General features: G+C 47.4%; 6 protein-coding genes across 6 annotated transcripts; 2 read left to right on the forward strand and 4 right to left on the reverse strand.

Moving 5' to 3' along the window:
• The first annotated feature begins 5425 nt into the window (after window positions 1-5425).
• Window positions 5426-5836, forward strand: LOC134576829 (histone H3). Its single transcript, XM_063435523.1, has one exon. It carries the CDS (start codon window positions 5426-5428, stop codon window positions 5834-5836), a length of 411 nt encoding a protein of 136 aa, XP_063291593.1.
• Window positions 5837-6566: 730 nt separating this feature from the next.
• LOC134576830 (histone H4) lies at window positions 6567-6878 on the reverse strand. Its single transcript, XM_063435524.1, has one exon. It carries the CDS (start codon window positions 6876-6878, stop codon window positions 6567-6569), a length of 312 nt encoding a protein of 103 aa, XP_063291594.1.
• Window positions 6879-7765: 887 nt separating this feature from the next.
• LOC134576832 (histone H1B-like) lies at window positions 7766-8410 on the reverse strand. The gene has a single exon (XM_063435525.1). The coding sequence runs from the start codon at window positions 8408-8410 to the stop codon at window positions 7766-7768; it is 645 nt and encodes a 214-aa protein (XP_063291595.1).
• Window positions 8411-18768: 10358 nt separating this feature from the next.
• Window positions 18769-19179, forward strand: LOC134576833 (histone H3). The gene has a single exon (XM_063435526.1). It carries the CDS (start codon window positions 18769-18771, stop codon window positions 19177-19179), a length of 411 nt encoding a protein of 136 aa, XP_063291596.1.
• A 730-nt stretch (window positions 19180-19909) lies between these two features.
• Window positions 19910-20221, reverse strand: LOC134576834 (histone H4). The gene has a single exon (XM_063435527.1). It carries the CDS (start codon window positions 20219-20221, stop codon window positions 19910-19912), a length of 312 nt encoding a protein of 103 aa, XP_063291597.1.
• An 887-nt stretch (window positions 20222-21108) lies between these two features.
• On the reverse strand, window positions 21109-21753 carry LOC134576835 (histone H1B-like). The gene has a single exon (XM_063435528.1). It carries the CDS (start codon window positions 21751-21753, stop codon window positions 21109-21111), a length of 645 nt encoding a protein of 214 aa, XP_063291598.1.
• Window positions 21754-23649: the final 1896 nt, after the last annotated feature.

Consider the following 23649-nt stretch of genomic DNA (forward strand, 5'->3'; position numbering starts at 1 on the left):
TTGTATGGCAGCAAAGAAGGTTGTGGGTAGAGTGATCGGGAGAACTTGCAGCAAGTATAATATTCTTGGGAGAATACTAATTTTCAGGATATTTATCCTGCAAAACCAGCTGAACTGCGAAGTGTGCCATTTAGTAAGATCTTTAGTTCTAGCTTGGATTAGCAGGGGGGTGGGGGGTGGTTTCATATAGTCGTGAGATAACGGATGGTAGTGCTACCCCCAGATATGTTATATGCTCTGTTCCCCAGGAGAATGGGAAGTTTGATTGTAGATGTGTTTTGGTCGAGTTTAGTACTTTCAGTGGGAGGAGTTCACATTTACCTAGAGTGGCATGAAAGGTGAACACTTTGCTATAGAGAGACATCTCCTCCAGTATATGAGGGAGTGAGGAGCTGGGTTCGGAGACCGTGAATAGCATGTCATCTGCAAATGCTGATATTTTGTGTTCTGCCCATCCAAATTTGAAACCCTTGATGTTAGGATTTTCTCTAACTCCCTGGAGGAATGGCTCCAGGACCAGGACGAAACAAAGAGGGGTGCTATTGGAGATGGGTACTGGGAGTGAGAGTTGGCCGTTCACGAGTAGCCTAGCCGTTGGTCTGGAGTATATAGCTCCCATCCACCTTAGCCAGTTTGGGCCAAAGCCCATCTGTTCCAGGGTGGCAAGCATCAGGGACCAGTCCACCCTGTTGAAAGCCTTTTCGGCATCTCTGGAGAGTAACAGTGTCTGGGTGTTTGTGTGTTCAGAGTGATGCATGAGATTAATGAGTTTGGTGATATTATTTTTTAGCTTCTCGGCCTTGTATAAATCCAGCCTGGTCTGGGTGAATTAGCTCTGGGAGCTTGAGGCGTAGGCGGTTAGCTAGTGTTTTAGTGAACATTTTTTAAATCAATATTTTTAAGTGAGATAGGCCAATAACTCCCACATTGGGTCAAATCTTTACCTGGTTTGGGTAGAGTGCAATAGTGGCTTCCGATGCCTGTGGGGGTATGGAATTGTCTTTAAGTAGGGAGTTGAGTGCGTCTAGGAGTGGGGGTATGAGCTGGATGGAAAAGCTCTTGTAGTATTTGGCCGTGAAGACATCTGGGCCCGGGCTCTTTCCTAGTGGGAGGGAGTGTATCACTACTTCTAACTCCTCTTTAGTTGTGGGAGAGTCAAGTCTTTGTTGTACGTTGGGTGGGATTGTCTTGGCGATCCTTTGTTTGAGGAAGGCTCTTATGTCAGTTATGTCAGTAACATCTGGGGGGAGAGTCCCTCAAGTTGTAAAGTTTGTGGTAAAACTCCTGGAAGGCTAGCATGATGTCCGCCATCAGATTTGACTTGGTCCCTTGTGGAGTCTGTATGGATGAGATAAATGTGGTTTGTCTTTGTGTTTTTAGAGCTTGGTGTCTTTGATCCCTGGTGCTCCAGTAAGCTCTCTCTACAATTTGCCCTGAGAGACTGCACAGTCTGCAACTCCACCAGGTGTGAGCTGCAGATTGTGCAGTGCCTCACAATATCCAGAAAACAGAGCATTGAAGTGGTATCCCGCGGCGACGGTCTGATTGGCCAGAGATCGCGAGACACTGCATAGTCAGCGGAGCTGCAGACTGTGCTGGCTTTCTGCTTCTCAGGACAGAGTGGAGGGACCTCGCAACCAGCAGCATACCGGGCAAGGTGTGGGGTCCTTGTACCTGACACAGTATGCCTGCCCGATGGCGAGTTAGGCCTTAGGCAGCCGCCTAAATCGCTGCTCAGTGCCGACTGCGGTCTCTCTCCCTCCAGTGCAGCATTTTCTATTTGAAGCTGGGAGGTAATGATAGTCAGTCACTTCCCAGCATCTCATGCTACAGGGATTCCGTTGGGCAATTAAACAGTGCTTACCGAGTCCCTCTGCAGCAATGCCCATCAGGTTTCTTTAAGTGTATGGGCTACCCAATGGGCAAATCACTACAGAACTCCAGTTTTGTTCTCGCTGGACCATAGGTTCCTGCAGAAAACCAATTGGAAAACGCTGTTTGAGTGTATACAGGCACATCTGGTGAGAAAGTGTATAATGTGTTGACGCAATAAACAGGAAAAAAAGGCAAGTTACAAAAAAAATAAAATGCTTATGTCTTTAAGATCAAAACAGGCTTATCAGATTGTCTTTAATAAGCTCAACATGTCTGCAGACACTGAAATCATCATGCTGATATTTAGATGAAGCCTCAATGGTCTAAATTGTTCTTTACTGGCAAACACCAAATCAAAAAAAAAAAAAAAAAAAGGAGGATTTCCATGTATCCAAAAAGTAATGAACAATCGTATGTGGACTAATGTAGATACTTTCTAAGGACAGGTATCTAATTCAGTCGGGGGTTGGCTGAACAAATGGATACAACTAAACCTTTAATAAGAATAAAGCTAAAGGGGTGGGATACCCCAAAAGAAGTCACCAATATCAAGACTTACACAAAATAAAGACAATTACAAAAATAAATCCGTACATATCCAATGTGCAATAAAGGGAAAAGCCTGCTAAATGTTCCAAAGTAAGCCTGCGCACATTCCCCATAACTAGTGGAAATGATAGAAAATAGGGTAGGTAGGCTAGATATTGCACACTAGCTGTTTTGAGGTATATATGTCAAAAAGACCTTTTAAAGTCTAGTAAAATACTAGCGTGAGCAAAAAGACGCTAGAACCACATACTAGGCTTCCATGAGTTGCAACATAGTAATAGACAGTATCAGGATGAAGTGAAACATTGTTTCAATAGGCTATAACAAAAGAGAAAGAAACGGATACACTTATCGAGTGAAATCCCTGGCCATGTAGCCATTTGGTAAAGTATTAGGTATAAGATCTCCTACAGTAGCAGCTTTTATAATATCCCTAATGTGACTTCAAGCGCTACCCTGAATAAGAAGCCTGTCCCTAATCTACAGTTACTAGATATACAGCCGCCCAACGAATATCTTCTAAGATCAAGTCCGGTATCTAGGTAGACTTTAAAGTAATAGAGCGGAGCAAACTGAGCATTAGGTGGCTAAATCAGCATGTGAGTGATACAAGTGTCTAAAATGTGCAAACACGAGCAGCTCGAGATCTTCAGAGTTACAGGACAGCATGGAAAGGGTTAAGTGAAAGGAAAGCTACACGTTTGCGTGAGCTTGTGGTGGGCAGCAAGTAAGCTGTAGAGTTCATGCATGGGTGTGATGCCAGCTCTGAGAGAGACAGTGTGGGTGGCTCTTAAAAGAGCCTTTGTGTTAGCGGGTGGTCAGGGAGGCGGACATTTACTTGGCGCTGGTGTACTTTGTGACAGCCTTGGTGCCCTCAGACACGGCGTGCTTTGCCAGCTCTCCGGGTAGTAGCAGGCGCACGGCAGTCTGGATCTCCCGGGAGGTGATGGTGGAGCGCTTGTTGTAGTGAGCCAGGCGAGAAGCTTCTCCTGCGATGCGCTCAAAGATATCATTGACAAAGGAGTTCATGATCCCCATTGCCTTGGAGGAGATGCCGGTGTCGGGATGGACCTGCTTCAGCACCTTGTACACGTAGATGGCATAGCTCTCCTTCCTGCTCTTTCTACGCTTCTTGCCATCTTTCTTCTGAGTCTTGGTGACGGCTTTTTTGGAGCCTTTCTTGGGGGCTGGTGCGGACTTTGCTGGATCAGGCATGATTAACGCTGTTAGCTCGCGAGCGAATAGCAAGCTGCTTGCTTCGGCGGTTCTATTTATAGGCGGACCATGTAAATGAGGCCCTTCCGCTTCCCTTCCTGCGATTGGTTGCTAAAGTCAGATGACGTAAGGAAGCGGCTGTTTAACACTAGCTCCAGCAATAGATTGGTTCCCTGTATAACGTGTCTCTAATTGGCTGCTTGTAAAGTCATCCAATCACAGAGCACAGTGTGTTTATAAATAGCTTGTGGTAGGGGAGGAGTTTTCATCTTCTTGCATTCAATCAAGAACAAACATGTCTGGCCGCGGAAAGCAAGGTGGAAAGACCCGTGCAAAGGCGAAGACTCGCTCATCCCGAGCGGGACTTCAGTTCCCAGTCGGCAGAGTCCACCGTTTGCTGAGGAAGGGCAATTATGCAGAGCGTGTGGGAGCCGGTGCCCCCGTCTATCTGGCTGCAGTGCTGGAGTACCTGACCGCTGAGATTCTGGAGCTGGCAGGGAATGCCGCTAGAGACAACAAAAAGACCCGCATCATTCCCCGCCATCTCCAGCTCGCTGTCCGTAACGATGAAGAGCTCAACAAACTGCTGGGAGGAGTGACTATCGCCCAGGGAGGTGTCCTGCCTAACATCCAGGCTGTGCTGCTGCCCAAGAAGACCGAGAGCCACAAGCCCAAGAGCAAGTAAAGCGGACAGCTGCTGCACCTGCCTCCCTCACCTACCAAACACAAAGGCTCTTTTAAGAGCCACCCACGTTCTCCACAAAGAGCCGATTAATTGTTCTGCTGCGCGCAAACCGTTCCCTGTATCTACACACACACACACACACACACACACCACGCTGGCAGCTCATAAGCAAGCTAAAATATTAGGGCGCTTCTGTCACAGCACTGACTGAGTCCCATTTGCAGTCCATATCCTGTCCAACATTCCAGCTATAGAACTAGTTAAAATCAATGGCTGCCATGCATGTCTATGATAAACGCAGCAGCAAATTAATACCAATTGGGGCAAGTGTATATAGTGTACAGGTCCTCTTTTGTTAAGCGGGGCATCTCTACATGTCGCTCACTCTCAGGATTCCCCCCTCTCCCGCTGTCTGGAGGACATGCCGGGTGAAACCTACTATGAGCGTTCAAATCCTAGCGGCGCTACAGCTCTGTTGTCTGTGCTGCTGGATGAGTTAACGCAGCCTTAATAGCCTGGCCTCTCGGCTGAAAACATTGTTTCAATAAGTGGATGCTTTGTAACATTTCCTGCTGCTCTGTCTCCTGGAGCTCATTTGTATGGCTACTGAGCGTCCTGTGAGTGAAAGTCCTTTATCAGACGTGGCTTCTATCCCATCGAAAGAAGCGGCCTTTCTGCATGTGTAAGAGGTCAATGTCCCATGCACCCCTCCCCCTCGATAAAGCCTATACAGCTATTAATAAGTATGTTGGGAGGAATACGTCCATTACTGCCCACTGCCATTCCTTTCAACTAGTAGCGTCTATAATAAATGCTGTCAGGACAGGAAGGGTCACTAAAGGCTTAGATCCCTTCTTTGGGCGCGTGGTCTCAATAGATGGAGGAGGGGGGAGGGGATGAAGCAGTTGATTTGAGCGGGCATTTTGAATGTGGGGGAGGGGATGAGAAGCAGTTGATTTGAGCGGGTATTTTGAAATGGTTTACTATTTGTTTTCAGCCAATCAGAACATACCACCCACTTGATGAACCAATGAAAACGCCGTATCGGCTATAAAGCCCAGGCTACAGCGAGCAGCGTTCATTCCCTTTCGTTTTGCTACAATGGCCAGAACTAAGCAGACAGCCCGTAAGTCGACCGGAGGCAAGGCTCCCCGCAAGCAGCTAGCCACCAAAGCTGCTAGAAAGAGCGCCCCAGCTACCGGGGGAGTGAAAAAGCCTCACCGTTACCGTCCAGGAACTGTGGCTCTCAGGGAGATCCGCCGTTATCAGAAGTCCACCGAGCTGCTCATCCGCAAGCTGCCCTTCCAGCGCCTTGTCCGTGAGATCGCTCAGGATTTCAAGACTGATCTGCGCTTCCAGAGCTCTGCTGTCATGGCTCTGCAAGAGGCTAGCGAGGCTTACCTGGTTGGTCTTTTTGAGGATACCAACTTGTGCGCCATCCACGCTAAGAGGGTCACAATCATGCCCAAAGACATCCAGCTGGCTCGTAGGATCCGAGGCGAACGTGCTTAAGTTGAAACCTGCTAACACAAAACACAAAGGCTCTTTTAAGAGCCACCAAATCTGCACTCGAACGAGCTCCAACACATTCATAAAAACGTGTCTTTTAGCCTGTGACTTTGAGCGGGCTAGCTACGGAGCCCACACACTACAATGCTCAAATGTCCCCACATATCCCATTTTCACGTCAGGCAACGATGTAGCCATCATCTCTGCTGGTCTATTTCACTGGCGATTTTACAATAACTTCACTATTTAGAATCCATCGTGTGGAGAGGCAGCAGGAAAAAGACTACTTTTTCGCTTAGAGGAGAATACATAGTTAACACAGGAGTGCATATGCAAAGCTAGTAACAATGTTTCTATTTAAGTGGCTGCAAGCATGTATTAAATGTAGGCAACAGTAACAATACACCAAAACCAGAGCTTTCTTGACAGTGTGTGTGTACGTACTTGCTCATATTTTTTTACATCCCCTACCATTAACAGAAGGCGGCTCCAAATCCTCCGATGGTTCAAAAATGCGGTCTACAAATACAGTGTTTAGCAACCTTTCCCGTCTAGATGTTTGGGAGCAGCCTCTACTACTATCTCCTTCTCGGTGTATCTATGTAGATAGCAGGCAATTTATCAGGTGTGGAAGGGGTTAAAGTGATTAGGTTCAGTCTTTTAGTGAAAAAGTGGGTGGCCCTGAAAAGGGCCTTTGGGTTAATGGGGTGTGCGGTAAAGTCAAGCCCGAGTTTTAACCTCCGAAGCCATAGAGAGTGCGGCCCTGGCGCTTAAGAGCATAAACTACGTCCATGGCGGTGACAGTCTTCCTCTTGGCATGCTCGGTGTAAGTGACGGCGTCCCGGATGACGTTCTCCAGGAATACCTTCAGCACCCCGCGAGTCTCCTCATAGATGAGGCCGGAAATACGCTTCACGCCTCCCCTGCGAGCAAGGCGACGAATTGCAGGCTTGGTAATGCCCTGGATGTTGTCACGAAGAACCTTCCTGTGACGCTTAGCGCCACCTTTTCCGAGACCCTTTCCTCCTTTGCCTCTGCCAGACATGGTTCTGCTTTTCTTTCTGCACGAACGATATGAGATGCTGTGCAAAGCTCTTCCTTATATACTCCTCGGACGGACCGTATGGGGACCTGCATCAAAGGAGGCAGGCGTTTTAAATACGCCCCTTCACTTTTTTTTTTTCCTCTCAATAATATGCTTAACCCTCTCCTTCCGTGCTCGAAATGGTTCTGGCTTTTAAAACCAAAGCTGTTTATGCTTCAAAAGATTTCACAATCGTGAAATCTTTTGAAGTATAATCATTTTATCATGTCTTTAGTGTTTCTTTGATAGTCGGCTTAGCTACTGCACAAGGTATCATTTCTTGGGCTTTATCACTCTTTGAATATCGAAATAAGCGCCCGTTTCACACGTGGAGAGAGGACGAGGACAGTCCCTTTTATTATCACCATGTACAAAATCGCAATCCCTAAAATATGTTCTGCTTTATTATCTTACTGAAAAAGGCAATAACATTAAATCTAGTCTGGAAGGACACTGTGTGATATTCTATATATTATATGCGTTTCTCACTAAAACTGGCCTTTCGCAATTTAATGAAGAAACACCCTCAGTATCTTAGAACGGAGGAAATTTCTAAGCCAAAAAAAATAAAAAAAATCAACGCTCAAGTGTAGCACTGGTATACGGGGACTTGGCCACACCGACAAGATACATTCCTGTGTAATCTTTTCGAGCACTAGATGCTGGGATTACAGGATTCATTAGGTTATTCCTGACTTTAGAATGAGGGATGGAGGGGGAACGATATGTGTGACATGACACCAAAACAAACACGTTGCCATCACTGATATATAGCTCTGAAATGAGAATGTGGTGGCTCTTACAAGAGCCTTTGGGGTTTGGAAAATAAAATTAAATGCGAGCAAGGCTTATTTCTTTTTGGGAGCTGCCTTTTTAGCCTTTGCAGGACTCTTTGCGGCTTTGGGTTTGGCTGCCTTTTTGGCAGGGCTCTTCACGGTCTTCTTAGCCGGGCTTTTCACTACCTTCTTGGGCTTGGCGGCTTTGACTTTCTTCGGACTTTTGGTGGCCTTTTTAGCGGAGGCGGCCGGCTTTTTGGCCTTTTTCGGGCTCTTTGCAGCTACCTTCTTAGGTTTGGCTGGAGACTTGGTGGCTTTCTTCGGGGCAGGCTTCTTGACTTTAGCCGGTGCCTTTTTCTTGGTAGCCTTGTCCTTGCTCTCCGCCTGCTTTTTGTTGAGCTTGAAGGAGCCGGAAGCTCCGCTTCCTTTGACCTGGACGAGAGTGCTTTTAGTCACCAAGCCCTTGAGAGCCAGCTTGAGGCGGCTGTTATTCTTTTCCACATCATAACCAGAAGCAGCCAAAGCCTTCTTCAGAGCTGCCAGGGACACCCCGCTGCGCTCTTTAGAAGCGGACACAGCTTTGACAATGAGCTCGGACACGCTAGGACCGGAGGGCTTAGCGGCTTTCTTGACACCGGCTGCTTTCTTGGGCTGCTTCTTCTTGGAGGCGCTTTCTACCGCAGGTGCGGCGGCGGGAGCTGGGGCGGCTTCAGACATGGTCACTATTCTCTATGAAGATCAAGCAATAATACGCGCCCGCAGCAGCCTCCAAATTATACAACTCCAGCTAGCATCTTATTGGCTGATCTAACCACGCTCTGATTGGATACAGTCTTATGACACACCCTCCACTGTCCCTACTCCATCTTTTCACACTCTGCTCTCACACTGTGTTTCCGAATGGATAAAACGAATACATTTAGGTAAAATAAGAGGACGGAGGTCGATGCCATCTATCGTGGAATGTACTAAACTATCTAACCAAGAATTCATTAGCAGCTCCATGGGTCCCGAGGGTTGTCACGATCTAGCAGAGCCGGTGAAAGCTGACACATCTCCTTTGGGATGAGCCTGATGTTCTCCACAAACATTACTGTGATAACTATTAAAAGAATATATTCCAAGGTTTTCTTTCTCACTCTTATGCAAGAAAGGGAAGGGGCCCGTGTTATCAAGGTGGGTTGAAGCTCGTGTCGTAAAGAAACAGAGAAAAGGGATTTTGATCCTCGTTTGTTCAGACAGGTAGCTCAGGTAGGATGTAGTAAGATCATAGCAGAAGAGCTCTTAGTCGTGGCAATTTTTAAATTACATAATTACATAATTGTATGTTATATATCTATGTTTACCCTCTAACAACAACTAAGACCAGTTATATTAAAACACACACACTGTGTTCTCCAGGAAATCCTTTATGAAGCCTGGTGTAGGTCTGGCACCTTAAACAACAGCAATGAGTTCCGCACTCTAGGGACTTTTTTCCAAAACATCAAAAACATTTCAATGCTATTTCAAATCATGATAAAAACATGACAGCAAAAATTGTCCTGATTTTAGCACCAAATTAGGAGCTAACATGTTGATCTGTGTGGCGGACCACCAGGGTATCACCTTCATGGATTCCCTTTCCCGTTGTATTAGCTAGTACAGCTTTCCACAAATACATTTGTCTAAACGTAATGCTGGGAGTCAGTGGCGTACACACGACCCATGGGGCCCCGGTGCTAAAATTGATCCGTGCCCTTCCCCCCGCACTTACTCTGCGCGGGCCGGGGTCGCAACAGATGGCGGCAGGCTCCGGGTTGCAGGGCTGCGACCGCGGTATGTACGCAAGTGTATGCAGATACACATACACTTAAAGGACCACTTTAGACACCCAGATCACTTCAGCTCAATGAAGTGGTCTGGGTTCCAGGGCCCTCTAGTTTAACCCTGCAGCTGAATACATAGCAGTTTCAGAGAAACTGCTATGTTTCACTGATGGTTAATCCAGCCTCTAGTGGCTGTGTCACTGACAGCGGCTAGAGGCGCTTCCGCGATTCTCCCTGTGAAAATCACAGTGAGAAGACGCTCGACGTCCATAGGAAAGCATTGAGTAATGCTTTTCTATGGGCGGTTTGAATGCGCGCGCGGCTCTTGCCACGCATGCGCATTGGGAGCTGAGAGGCAGGTCGGGGCGGAGGGATCCCCAGCGCCAAGGGAGTCCGGCGCTGGAGAAAGGTAAGTGCTTAAGGGGTTTAAAACACACACACACTCTCACGAACAGACGCATACACACTAGCTAACAGACACACAAATTTACTGCCAAAGACACACTCAGTGACAGACAGAGACACATACACACTCACTTATAAAACACACACTCTCACTGACAAACACACACTCACTAAGACACCTAAGACTCACTAGACTCACTAACCTAAGACTCACTAGACTCACTAACAGACTCACTAACAGACACACACAAACTAGCACACTCAGTAACAGACACACACACTCACTCACACACAGACACACACACTGACACTCACTAACAGACACACACTCAATAACAGACACACACAACTAACACACAGTAACACACGCAAACAAAAACTAACACACTCACTGACACTCACTAGCAGACACAGTAACACACACACACTGGCACAAAAATGTGCACTAACACACACACACACACACACACACACACTGTAGCACTAACACACATACACACGTTTTTTGTGTGCTTTTTTTTTCAGATTTAATCCCGCAGCCTCCCTTTCCAGTCCAGTCCAGGGGCTGCCCGGCGGCCGGTCCTGCTGGCTCGTGAGGGAACACTGTCCCCTGAGCGCTCTCTGCCCAGCTCCCTCGCACATTTTTACTGATGCCGGAGCCAGAATATAACTTCATATTCCGGCTGCAGCATAAGTGCGGGGCGCGCAAGGGAGCTGATCAGAGAGCGCTCAGGGGAGAGTGCTCCCTCGCGCGCGCGCGCCCGGTAACACCAGGGCCGGCCTCGGGGGCCCTGATGTGGCCAGCTCCTTGTCCCCCCAGTAGAAGAGTCTGCCCACACTGGCGTACATACCGAGTCGCTAGGTGGCCGGGCCCCCTGGTGGGCCGGGCCCAGTCGCAGCTGCAACCCCTGCGACCGCGGTATGTACGCCAGTGCTGGGAGTAGATCTGGTTTATTCAGGCAAGGCACACAGAATTTATACACAGACCCCCAGCATGGGGTCTCCATTCATGGACACACAATCCTGGACACACTTTGATGGACTGCATGGTACCCTGACTGGGCACCTCTGCCAAGCTTGCTTCCTAGCTATCACTGGGACACCAGTAGTGCTATAGCCCCTACCCGCTGCAGCTTGGCTGGGGTCTATCCAAACTTTCCTAACCTGTAACAGGGTCCTAGTGATTAAGCTCTCTTGCACAGAGTATAGCTGTCTCACCCAAACATGAGCCCAGCAAGAGTGCGGCTTGGAGTGGGCAAAGATGGCCGCCAACACGTGACCAAGTGTGTCCCAGACTCCAGGGATCCCATTGCCCTGGCATTTGAACGCTTTTGGGAGCAATACTGGGAACAAGCTAAACAGAGCCAAACAAGACCCACGGCTGCAACAAGCCCTCCACAGAACGGGGACAAACCACCACAGCCAGGGCGGAAAGCTGGCGCTACACAAGCGGGGAAGCGGAGGAGGAAGCCGCACAAAGCGTCCCGACACAGAGCTGACAAGCGGGTGCACTCATCTCCGTACCCCTTACATGCCTACCAAACAGCGGGGACCGCCAACAGCCTCTAAAGCGGCTCCTACATCGGAGAAATCGGAGACGCAGCGGGCCCACCCGAAGGTAGTCACCCATCATGCAATGCCCAACACCCGATATGACCAGCACCTTGGCACAGACCTGCTGCACTCTCCCAGACGGGGAACAGGCTGAGGGTCGGACCGGCCCTGGGACAGCATGACTGTTGAGAGACGTACTCACAAACTGCTACTACACCCTGGACATTAACTGTCCCTCTTGGCGAACACGAGTACTAGCCCTTATGCATACTGCTGGCCTGTGAGGGTGACTTTATCCCAACACGAGCTTGTTATAGATAGAAGCAGCATTATCTATTTGTTTTTTTTTTTTTTTCGTTTTATTACTCCATTTTTCTGCCGGTTATAAGGAGAACTCAGAATGGATTTTACTGAGACTACCTAGAAATCCCAAAGCTGACCTAAAACAGATCAAGCAGTGTCTGTTCGGCTTTTTTTCCTTTTTCCTTTTTTTTTTAGAAATTGTTTATTTTAAAATTCTTGCAAATGTAACAATTGATACTTCAAAAATGTGTATAACATTGCTGCTTTAGTCATAATGTCTAGTACAAAGTTCACATTCAGTAACAGAAATACTTGTAGTCGACATAGAGGGGAAGTGAAGACCAAAAATAATAAGGGTGTTGATATTCAAATAGATTCGCTGGTAGTTCAAGGTCTCATATTATCTCCAGCTGGGTGTCACTATCGGTCTGTTTGACTGGTGTTCATGAAGTTACACTAGGGTTCCCAGGAGGTCATGTATATTTTTTTTTTTCCAGTGGAGGGTGATAAGCAGATTTGCTGCTTTGAGCAGATGTATGTCTAGGGTCCTAGTGTCCCTTGGTATGGAGGGAGGCAATATAAGATATAGGAGTGTTTAAGGTGGGTAGGGTATGGTGGTTCCCGTTATGAGGTGTATGAGACTGGAGATCCGTGACCAGAACTTTTGGTTCACCGTGCATGACCACCAGATGTGAGCCGTGTCCCCAATGGCCTCTAGTCATCTACAGCAGTTATTGGACGTGCCTGGGAATGCCCGTTTGAGTTTGGATGGGGTGTAGTGCCATCTAGCTATCTTCTTATAGTTACTTTCTTGTGTCGCTAAGCTGGTGGATGATTTTTGTGTCAGGAGGAATATTTGCTTCCAGTCATTATCTGCGAAAGATAAGTGCAGTTCTTGTTCCCAGTGTTTTTTGTAGAGTAGGTTGATTGGTTGGCTAGTGTCCTGTAGTAGGCATATGTGGTTTTGACCTGTTTCTTTTTGAGTGTGCATTGGGTGCACGTAAGTTCGAATTTGGTCAGTGCTCGGTGACCTTGTTGGGGGTATTTGTTGGTCCGCAAAAAGTGAATGAGTTGATCGTAGAGAAATTTTTGAAGGGTCGTGGGAGTTCCCTGCGGGTGTAGGGACGACAGGGGCCTAACTCCCTCATTGTCAAGGAGGTCTCGTGAAGGTAGGTATGCTGTGGTATGATATTATCTGTATGCCGCTCCCGATTCACCAGGCTTGAAGAGCGGATTGTGAGTCAGTGGATATAGCGGTGATGGGTATGGTGATATGTCCGCCGCCAATGACTCATGTGTGACCACATTCTCAGTGTCGGAGTAATGGTCGGGTGTTGTTTGTGCATAAGGAAGGATTGGCCAGAGTTGTGCCATGGTATTGTGTGTATGGGGACACGGAAGATGTTATTCTCTACATCTACCCATTGTTTGGTCGTGTTCTTGCCTGTCCAGTCATAAATCCTGGCCAATAGTACTGCACTGTGGTATCGTTCCACATCTGGCAGCCCCAGACCCCCCTCCGTCTTTGATCTTGTGAGCAGCTGATAGGCTAGCCTGGGGCGTTTGTGGGACCAAATAAATGTTGTAAATAGTTTTTGTATGGCAGCAAAGAAGGTTGTGGGTAGAGTGATCGGGAGAACTTGCAGCAAGTATAATATTCTTGGGAGAATACTAATTTTCAGGATATTTATCCTGCAAAACCAGCTGAACTGCGAAGTGTGCCATTTAGTAAGATCTTTAGTTCTAGCTTGGATTAGCAGGGGGGTGGGGGGTGGTTTCATATAGTCGTGAGATAACGGATGGTAGTGCTACCCCCAGATATGTTATATGCTCTGTTCCCCAGGAGAATGGGAAGTTTGATTGTAGATGTGTTTTGGTCGAGTTTAGTACTTTCAGTGGGAGGAGTTCACATTTACCTAGAGTGGCATGAAAGGTGAACACTTTGCTATAGAGAGACATCTCCTCCAGTATATGAGGGAGTGAGGAGCTGGGTTCGGAGACCGTGAATAGCATGTCATCTGCAAATGCTGATATTTTGTGTTCTGCCCATCCAAATTTGAAACCCTTGATGTTAGGATTTTCTCTAACTCCCTGGAGGAATGGCTCCAGGACCAGGACGAAACAAAGAGGGGTGCTATTGGAGATGGGTACTGGGAGTGAGAGTTGGCCGTTCACGAGTAGCCTAGCCGTTGGTCTGGAGTATATAGCTCCCATCCACCTTAGCCAGTTTGGGCCAAAGCCCATCTGTTCCAGGGTGGCAAGCATCAGGGACCAGTCCACCCTGTTGAAAGCCTTTTCGGCATCTCTGGAGAGTAACAGTGTCTGGGTGTTTGTGTGTTCAGAGTGATGCATGAGATTAATGAGTTTGGTGATATTATTTTTTAGCTTCTCGGCCTTGTATAAATCCAGCCTGGTCTGGGTGAATTAGCTCTGGGAGCTTGAGGCGTAGGCGGTTAGCTAGTGTTTTAGTGAACATTTTTTAAATCAATATTTTTAAGTGAGATAGGCCAATAACTCCCACATTGGGTCAAATCTTTACCTGGTTTGGGTAGAGTGCAATAGTGGCTTCCGATGCCTGTGGGGGTATGGAATTGTCTTTAAGTAGGGAGTTGAGTGCGTCTAGGAGTGGGGGTATGAGCTGGATGGAAAAGCTCTTGTAGTATTTGGCCGTGAAGACATCTGGGCCCGGGCTCTTTCCTAGTGGGAGGGAGTGTATCACTACTTCTAACTCCTCTTTAGTTGTGGGAGAGTCAAGTCTTTGTTGTACGTTGAGTGGGATTGTCTTGGCGATCCTTTGTTTGAGGAAGGCTCTTATGTCAGTTATGTCAGTAACATCTGGGGGGAGAGTCCCTCAAGTTGTAAAGTTTGTGGTAAAACTCCTGGAAGGCTAGCATGATGTCCGCCATCAGATTTGACTTGGTCCCTTGTGGAGTCTGTATGGATGAGATAAATGTGGTTTGTCTTTGTGTTTTTAGAGCTTGGTGTCTTTGATCCCTGGTGCTCCAGTAAGCTCTCTCTACAATTTGCCCTGAGAGACTGCACAGTCTGCAACTCCACCAGGTGTGAGCTGCAGATTGTGCAGTGCCTCACAATATCCAGAAAACAGAGCATTGAAGTGGTATCCCGCGGCGACGGTCTGATTGGCCAGAGATCGCGAGACACTGCATAGTCAGCGGAGCTGCAGACTGTGCTGGCTTTCTGCTTCTCAGGACAGAGTGGAGGGACCTCGCAACCAGCAGCATACCGGGCAAGGTGTGGGGTCCTTGTACCTGACACAGTATGCCTGCCCGATGGCGAGTTAGGCCTTAGGCAGCCGCCTAAATCGCTGCTCAGTGCCGACTGCGGTCTCTCTCCCTCCAGTGCAGCATTTTCTATTTGAAGCTGGGAGGTAATGATAGTCAGTCACTTCCCAGCATCTCATGCTACAGGGATTCCGTTGGGCAATTAAACAGTGCTTACCGAGTCCCTCTGCAGCAATGCCCATCAGGTTTCTTTAAGTGTATGGGCTACCCAATGGGCAAATCACTACAGAACTCCAGTTTTGTTCTCGCTGGACCATAGGTTCCTGCAGAAAACCAATTGGAAAACGCTGTTTGAGTGTATACAGGCACATCTGGTGAGAAAGTGTATAATGTGTTGGCGCAATAAACAGGAAAAAAAGGCAAGTTACAAAAAAAATAAAATGCTTATGTCTTTAAGATCAAAACAGGCTTATCAGATTGTCTTTAATAAGCTCAACATGTCTGCAGACACTGAAATCATCATGCTGATATTTAGATGAAGCCTCAATGGTCTAAATTGTTCTTTACTGGCAAACACCAAATCAAAAAAAAAAAAAAAAAAAAGGAGGATTTCCATGTATCCAAAAAGTAATGAACAATCGTATGTGGACTAATGTAGATACTTTCTAAGGACAGGTATCTAATTCAGTCGGGGGTTGGCTGAACAAATGGATACAACTAAACCTTTAATAAGAATAAAGCTAAAGGGGTGGGATACCCCAAAAGAAGTCACCAATATCAAGACTTACACAAAATAAAGACAATTACAAAAATAAATCCGTACATATCCAATGTGCAATAAAGGGAAAAGCCTGCTAAATGTTCCAAAGTAAGCCTGCGCACATTCCCCATAACTAGTGGAAATGATAGAAAATAGGGTAGGTAGGCTAGATATTGCACACTAGCTGTTTTGAGGTATATATGTCAAAAAGACCTTTTAAAGTCTAGTAAAATACTAGCGTGAGCAAAAAGACGATAGAACCACATACTAGGCTTCCATGAGTTGCAACATAGTAATAGACAGTATCAGGATGAAGTGAAACATTGTTTCAATAGGCTATAACAAAAGAGAAAGAAACGGATACACTTATCGAGTGAAATCCCTGGCCATGTAGCCATTTGGTAAAGTATTAGGTATAAGATCTCCTACAGTAGCAGCTTTTATAATATCCCTAATGCGACTTCAAGCGCTACCCTGAATAAGAAGCCTGTCCCTAATCTACAGTTACTAGATATACAGCCGCCCAACGAATATCTTCTAAGATCAAGTCCGGTATCTAGGTAGACTTGAAAGTAATAGAGCGGAGCAAACTGAGCATTAGGTGGCTAAATCAGCATGTGAGTGATACAAGTGTCTAAAATGTGCAAACACGAGCAGCTCGAGATCTTCAGAGTTACAGGACAGCATGGAAAGGGTTAAGTGAAAGGAAAGCTACACGTTTGCGTGAGCTTGTGGTGGGCAGCAAGTAAGCTGTAGAGTTGATGCATGGGTGTGATGCCAGCTCTGAGAGAGACAGTGTGGGTGGCTCTTAAAAGAGCCTTTGTGTTAGCGGGTGGTCAGGGAGGCGGACATTTACTTGGCGCTGGTGTACTTTGTGACAGCCTTGGTGCCCTCAGACACGGCGTGCTTTGCCAGCTCTCCGGGTAGTAGCAGGCGCACGGCAGTCTGGATCTCCCGGGAGGTGATGGTGGAGCGCTTGTTGTAGTGAGCCAGGCGAGAAGCTTCTCCTGCGATGCGCTCAAAGATATCATTGACAAAGGAGTTCATGATCCCCATTGCCTTGGAGGAGATGCCGGTGTCGGGATGGACCTGCTTCAGCACCTTGTACACGTAGATGGCATAGCTCTCCTTCCTGCTCTTTCTACGCTTCTTGCCATCTTTCTTCTGAGTCTTGGTGACGGCTTTTTTGGAGCCTTTCTTGGGGGCTGGTGCGGACTTTGCTGGATCAGGCATGATTAACGCTGTTAGCTCGCGAGCGAATAGCAAGCTGCTTGCTCCGGCGGTTCTATTTATAGGCGGACCATGTAAATGAGGCCCTTCCGCTTCCCTTCCTGCGATTGGTTGCTAAAGTCAGATGACGTAAGGAAGCGGCTGTTTAACACTAGCTCCAGCAATAGATTGGTTCCCTGTATAACGTGTCTCTAATTGGCTGCTTGTAAAGTCATCCAATCACAGAGCAGAGTGTGTTTATAAATAGCCTGTGGTAGGGGAGGAGTTTTCATCTTCTTGCATTCAATCAAGAACAAACATGTCTGGCCGCGGAAAGCAAGGTGGAAAGACCCGTGCAAAGGCGAAGACTCGCTCATCCCGAGCGGGACTTCAGTTCCCAGTCGGCAGAGTCCACCGTTTGCTGAGGAAGGGCAATTATGCAGAGCGTGTGGGAGCCGGTGCCCCCGTCTATCTGGCTGCAGTGCTGGAGTACCTGACCGCTGAGATTCTGGAGCTGGCAGGGAATGCCGCTAGAGACAACAAAAAGACCCGCATCATTCCCCGCCATCTCCAGCTCGCTGTCCGTAACGATGAAGAGCTCAACAAACTGCTGGGAGGAGTGACTATCGCCCAGGGAGGTGTCCTGCCTAACATCCAGGCTGTGCTGCTGCCCAAGAAGACCGAGAGCCACAAGCCCAAGAGCAAGTAAAGCGGACAGCTGCTGCACCTGCCTCCCTCACCTACCAAACACAAAGGCTCTTTTAAGAGCCACCCACGTTCTCCACAAAGAGCCGATTAATTGTTCTGCTGCGCGCAAACCGTTCCCTGTATCTACACACACACCACGCTGGCAGCTCATAAGCAAGCTAAAATATTAGGGCGCTTCTGTCACAGCACTGACTGAGTCCCATTTGCAGTCCATATCCTGTCCAACATTCCAGCTATAGAACTAGTTAAAATCAATGGCTGCCATGCATGTCTATGATAAACGCAGCAGCAAATTAATACCAATTGGGGCAAGTGTATATAGTGTACAGGTCCTCTTTTGTTAAGCGGGGCATCTCTACATGTCGCTCACTCTCAGGATTCCCCCCTCTCCCGCTGTCTGGAGGACATGCCGGGTGAAACCTACTATGAGCGTTCAAATCCTAGCGGCGCTACAGCTCTGTTGTCTGTGCTGCTGGATGAGTTAACGCAGCCTTAATAGCCTGGCCTCTCGGCTGAAAACATTGTTTCAATAAGTGGATGCTTTGTAACATTTCCTGCTGCTCTGTCTCCTGGAGCTCATTTGTATGGCTACTGAGCGTCCTGTGAGTGAAAGTCCTTTATCAGACGTGGCTTCTATCCCATCGAAAGAAGCGGCCTTTCTGCATGTGTAAGAGGTCAATGTCCCATGCACCCCTCCCCCTCGATAAAGCCTATACAGCTATTAATAAGTATGTTGGGAGGAATACGTCCATTACTGCCCACTGCCATTCCTTTCAACTAGTAGCGTCTATAATAAATGCTGTCAGGACAGGAAGGGTCACTAAAGGCTTAGATCCCTTCTTTGGGCGCGTGGTCTCAATAGATGGAGGAGGGGGGAGGGGATGAAGCAGTTGATTTGAGCGGGCATTTTGAATGTGGGGGAGGGGATGAGAAGCAGTTGATTTGAGCGGGTATTTTGAAATGGTTTACTATTTGTTTTCAGCCAATCAGAACATACCACCCACTTGATGAACCAATGAAAACGCCGTATCGGCTATAAAGCCCAGGCTACAGCGAGCAGCGTTCATTCCCTTTCGTTTTGCTACAATGGCCAGAACTAAGCAGACAGCCCGTAAGTCGACCGGAGGCAAGGCTCCCCGCAAGCAGCTAGCCACCAAAGCTGCTAGAAAGAGCGCCCCAGCTACCGGGGGAGTGAAAAAGCCTCACCGTTACCGTCCAGGAACTGTGGCTCTCAGGGAGATCCGCCGTTATCAGAAGTCCACCGAGCTGCTCATCCGCAAGCTGCCCTTCCAGCGCCTTGTCCGTGAGATCGCTCAGGATTTCAAGACTGATCTGCGCTTCCAGAGCTCTGCTGTCATGGCTCTGCAAGAGGCTAGCGAGGCTTACCTGGTTGGTCTTTTTGAGGATACCAACTTGTGCGCCATCCACGCTAAGAGGGTCACAATCATGCCCAAAGACATCCAGCTGGCTCGTAGGATCCGAGGCGAACGTGCTTAAGTTGAAACCTGCTAACACAAAACACAAAGGCTCTTTTAAGAGCCACCAAATCTGCACTCGAACGAGCTCCAACACATTCATAAAAACGTGTCTTTTAGCCTGTGACTTTGAGCGGGCTAGCTACGGAGCCCACACACTACAATGCTCAAATGTCCCCACATATCCCATTTTCACGTCAGGCAACGATGTAGCCATCATCTCTGCTGGTCTATTTCACTGGCGATTTTACAATAACTTCACTATTTAGAATCCATCGTGTGGAGAGGCAGCAGGAAAAAGACTACTTTTTCGCTTAGAGGAGAATACATAGTTAACACAGGAGTGCATATGCAAAGCTAGTAACAATGTTTCTATTTAAGTGGCTGCAAGCATGTATTAAATGTAGGCAACAGTAACAATACACCAAAACCAGAGCTTTCTTGACAGTGTGTGTGTACGTACTTGCTCATATTTTTTTACATCCCCTACCATTAACAGAAGGCGGCTCCAAATCCTCCGATGGTTCAAAAATGCGGTCTACAAATACAGTGTTTAGCAACCTTTCCCGTCTAGATGTTTGGGAGCAGCCTCTACTACTATCTCCTTCTCGGTGTATCTATGTAGATAGCAGGCAATTTATCAGGTGTGGAAGGGGTTAAAGTGATTAGGTTCAGTCTTTTAGTGAAAAAGTGGGTGGCCCTGAAAAGGGCCTTTGGGTTAATGGGGTGTGCGGTAAAGTCAAGCCCGAGTTTTAACCTCCGAAGCCATAGAGAGTGCGGCCCTGGCGCTTAAGAGCATAAACTACGTCCATGGCGGTGACAGTCTTCCTCTTGGCATGCTCGGTGTAAGTGACGGCGTCCCGGATGACGTTCTCCAGGAATACCTTCAGCACCCCGCGAGTCTCCTCATAGATGAGGCCGGAAATACGCTTCACGCCTCCCCTGCGAGCAAGGCGACGAATTGCAGGCTTGGTAATGCCCTGGATGTTGTCACGAAGAACCTTCCTGTGACGCTTAGCGCCACCTTTTCCGAGACCCTTTCCTCCTTTGCCTCTGCCAGACATGGTTCTGCTTTTCTTTCTGCACGAACGATATGAGATGCTGTGCAAAGCTCTTCCTTATATACTCCTCGGACGGACCGTATGGGGACCTGCATCAAAGGAGGCAGGCGTTTTAAATACGCCCCTTCACTTTTTTTTTTTCCTCTCAATAATATGCTTAACCCTCTCCTTCCGTGCTCGAAATGGTTCTGGCTTTTAAAACCAAAGCTGTTTATGCTTCAAAAGATTTCACAATCGTGAAATCTTTTGAAGTATAATCATTTTATCATGTCTTTAGTGTTTCTTTGATAGTCGGCTTAGCTACTGCACAAGGTATCATTTCTTGGGCTTTATCACTCTTTGAATATCGAAATAAGCGCCCGTTTCACACGTGGAGAGAGGACGAGGACAGTCCCTTTTATTATCACCATGTACAAAATCGCAATCCCTAAAATATGTTCTGCTTTATTATCTTACTGAAAAAGGCAATAACATTAAATCTAGTCTGGAAGGACACTGTGTGATATTCTATATATTATATGCGTTTCTCACTAAAACTGGCCTTTCGCAATTTAATGAAGAAACACCCTCAGTATCTTAGAACGGAGGAAATTTCTAAGCCAAAAAAAATAAAAAAAATCAACGCTCAAGTGTAGCACTGGTATACGGGGACTTGGCCACACCGACAAGATACATTCCTGTGTAATCTTTTCGAGCACTAGATGCTGGGATTACAGGATTCATTAGGTTATTCCTGACTTTAGAATGAGGGATGGAGGGGGAACGATATGTGTGACATGACACCAAAACAAACACGTTGCCATCACTGATATATAGCTCTGAAATGAGAATGTGGTGGCTCTTACAAGAGCCTTTGGGGTTTGGAAAATAAAATTAAATGCGAGCAAGGCTTATTTCTTTTTGGGAGCTGCCTTTTTAGCCTTTGCAGGACTCTTTGCGGCTTTGGGTTTGGCTGCCTTTTTGGCAGGGCTCTTCACGGTCTTCTTAGCCGGGCTTTTCACTACCTTCTTGGGCTTGGCGGCTTTGACTTTCTTCGGACTTTTGGTGGCCTTTTTAGCGGAGGCGGCCGGCTTTTTGGCCTTTTTCGGGCTCTTTGCAGCTACCTTCTTAGGTTTGGCTGGAGACTTGGTGGCTTTCTTCGGGGCAGGCTTCTTGACTTTAGCCGGTGCCTTTTTCTTGGTAGCCTTGTCCTTGCTCTCCGCCTGCTTTTTGTTGAGCTTGAAGGAGCCGGAAGCTCCGCTTCCTTTGACCTGGACGAGAGTGCTTTTAGTCACCAAGCCCTTGAGAGCCAGCTTGAGGCGGCTGTTATTCTTTTCCACATCATAACCAGAAGCAGCCAAAGCCTTCTTCAGAGCTGCCAGGGACACCCCGCTGCGCTCTTTAGAAGCGGACACAGCTTTGACAATGAGCTCGGACACGCTAGGACCGGAGGGCTTAGCGGCTTTCTTGACACCGGCTGCTTTCTTGGGCTGCTTCTTCTTGGAGGCGCTTTCTACCGCAGGTGCGGCGGCGGGAGCTGGGGCGGCTTCAGACATGGTCACTATTCTCTATGAAGATCAAGCAATAATACGCGCCCGCAGCAGCCTCCAAATTATACAACTCCAGCTAGCATCTTATTGGCTGATCTAACCACGCTCTGATTGGATACAGTCTTATGACACACCCTCCACTGTCCCTACTCCATCTTTTCACACTCTGCTCTCACACTGTGTTTCCGAATGGATAAAACGAATACATTTAGGTAAAATAAGAGGACGGAGGTCGATGCCATCTATCGTGGAATGTACTAAACTATCTAACCAAGAATTCATTAGCAGCTCCATGGGTCCCGAGGGTTGTCACGATCTAGCAGAGCCGGTGAAAGCTGACACATCTCCTTTGGGATGAGCCTGATGTTCTCCACAAACATTACTGTGATAACTATTAAAAGAATATATTCCAAGGTTTTCTTTCTCACTCTTATGCAAGAAAGGGAAGGGGCCCGTGTTATCAAGGTGGGTTGAAGCTCGTGTCGTAAAGAAACAGAGAAAAGGGATTTTGATCCTCGTTTGTTCAGACAGGTAGCTCAGGTAGGATGTAGTAAGATCATAGCAGAAGAGCTCTTAGTCGTGGCAATTTTTAAATTACATAATTACATAATTGTATGTTATATATCTATGTTTACCCTCTAACAACAACTAAGACCAGTTATATTAAAACACACACACTGTGTTCTCCAGGAAATCCTTTATGAAGCCTGGTGTAGGTCTGGCACCTTAAACAACAGCAATGAGTTCCGCACTCTAGGGACTTTTTTCCAAAACATCAAAAACATTTCAATGCTATTTCAAATCATGATAAAAACATGACAGCAAAAATTGTCCTGATTTTAGCACCAAATTAGGAGCTAACATGTTGATCTGTGTGGCGGACCACCAGGGTATCACCTTCATGGATTCCCTTTCCCGTTGTATTAGCTAGTACAGCTTTCCACAAATACATTTGTCTAAACGTAATGCTGGGAGTCAGTGGCGTACACACGACCCATGGGGCCCCGGTGCTAAAATTGATCCGTGCCCTTCCCCCCGCACTTACTCTGCGCGGGCCGGGGTCGCAACAGATGGCGGCAGGCTCCGGGTTGCAGGGCTGCGACCGCGGTATGTACGCAAGTGTATGCAGATACACATACACTTAAAGGACCACTTTAGACACCCAGATCACTTCAGCTCAATGAAGTGGTCTGGGTTCCAGGGCCCTCTAGTTTAACCCTGCAGCTGAATACATAGCAGTTTCAGAGAAACTGCTATGTTTCACTGATGGTTAATCCAGCCTCTAGTGGCTGTGTCACTGACAGCGGCTAGAGGCGCTTCCGCGATTCTCCCTGTGAAAATCACAGTGAGAAGACGCTCGACGTCCATAGGAAAGCATTGAGTAATGCTTTTCTATGGGCGGTTTGAATGCGCGCGCGGCTCTTGCCACGCATGCGCATTGGGAGCTGAGAGGCAGGTCGGGGCGGAGGGATCCCCAGCGCCAAGGGAGTCCGGCGCTGGAGAAAGGTAAGTGCTTAAGGGGTTTAAAACACACACACACTCTCACGAACAGACGCATACACACTAGCTAACAGACACACAAATTTACTGCCAAAGACACACTCAGTGACAGACAGAGACACATACACACTCACTTATAAAACACACACTCTCACTGACAAACACACACTCACTAAGACACCTAAGACTCACTAGACTCACTAACCTAAGACTCACTAGACTCACTAACAGACTCACTAACAGACACACACAAACTAGCACACTCAGTAACAGACACACACACTCACTCACACACAGACACACACACTGACACTCACTAACAGACACACACTCAATAACAGACACACACAACTAACACACAGTAACACACGCAAACAAAAACTAACACACTCACTGACACTC

The sequence above is a fragment of the Pelobates fuscus genome, chromosome 11 (assembly GCF_036172605.1).
Source record: "Pelobates fuscus isolate aPelFus1 chromosome 11, aPelFus1.pri, whole genome shotgun sequence".
Lineage (NCBI taxonomy): Eukaryota > Metazoa > Chordata > Amphibia > Anura > Pelobatidae > Pelobates > Pelobates fuscus.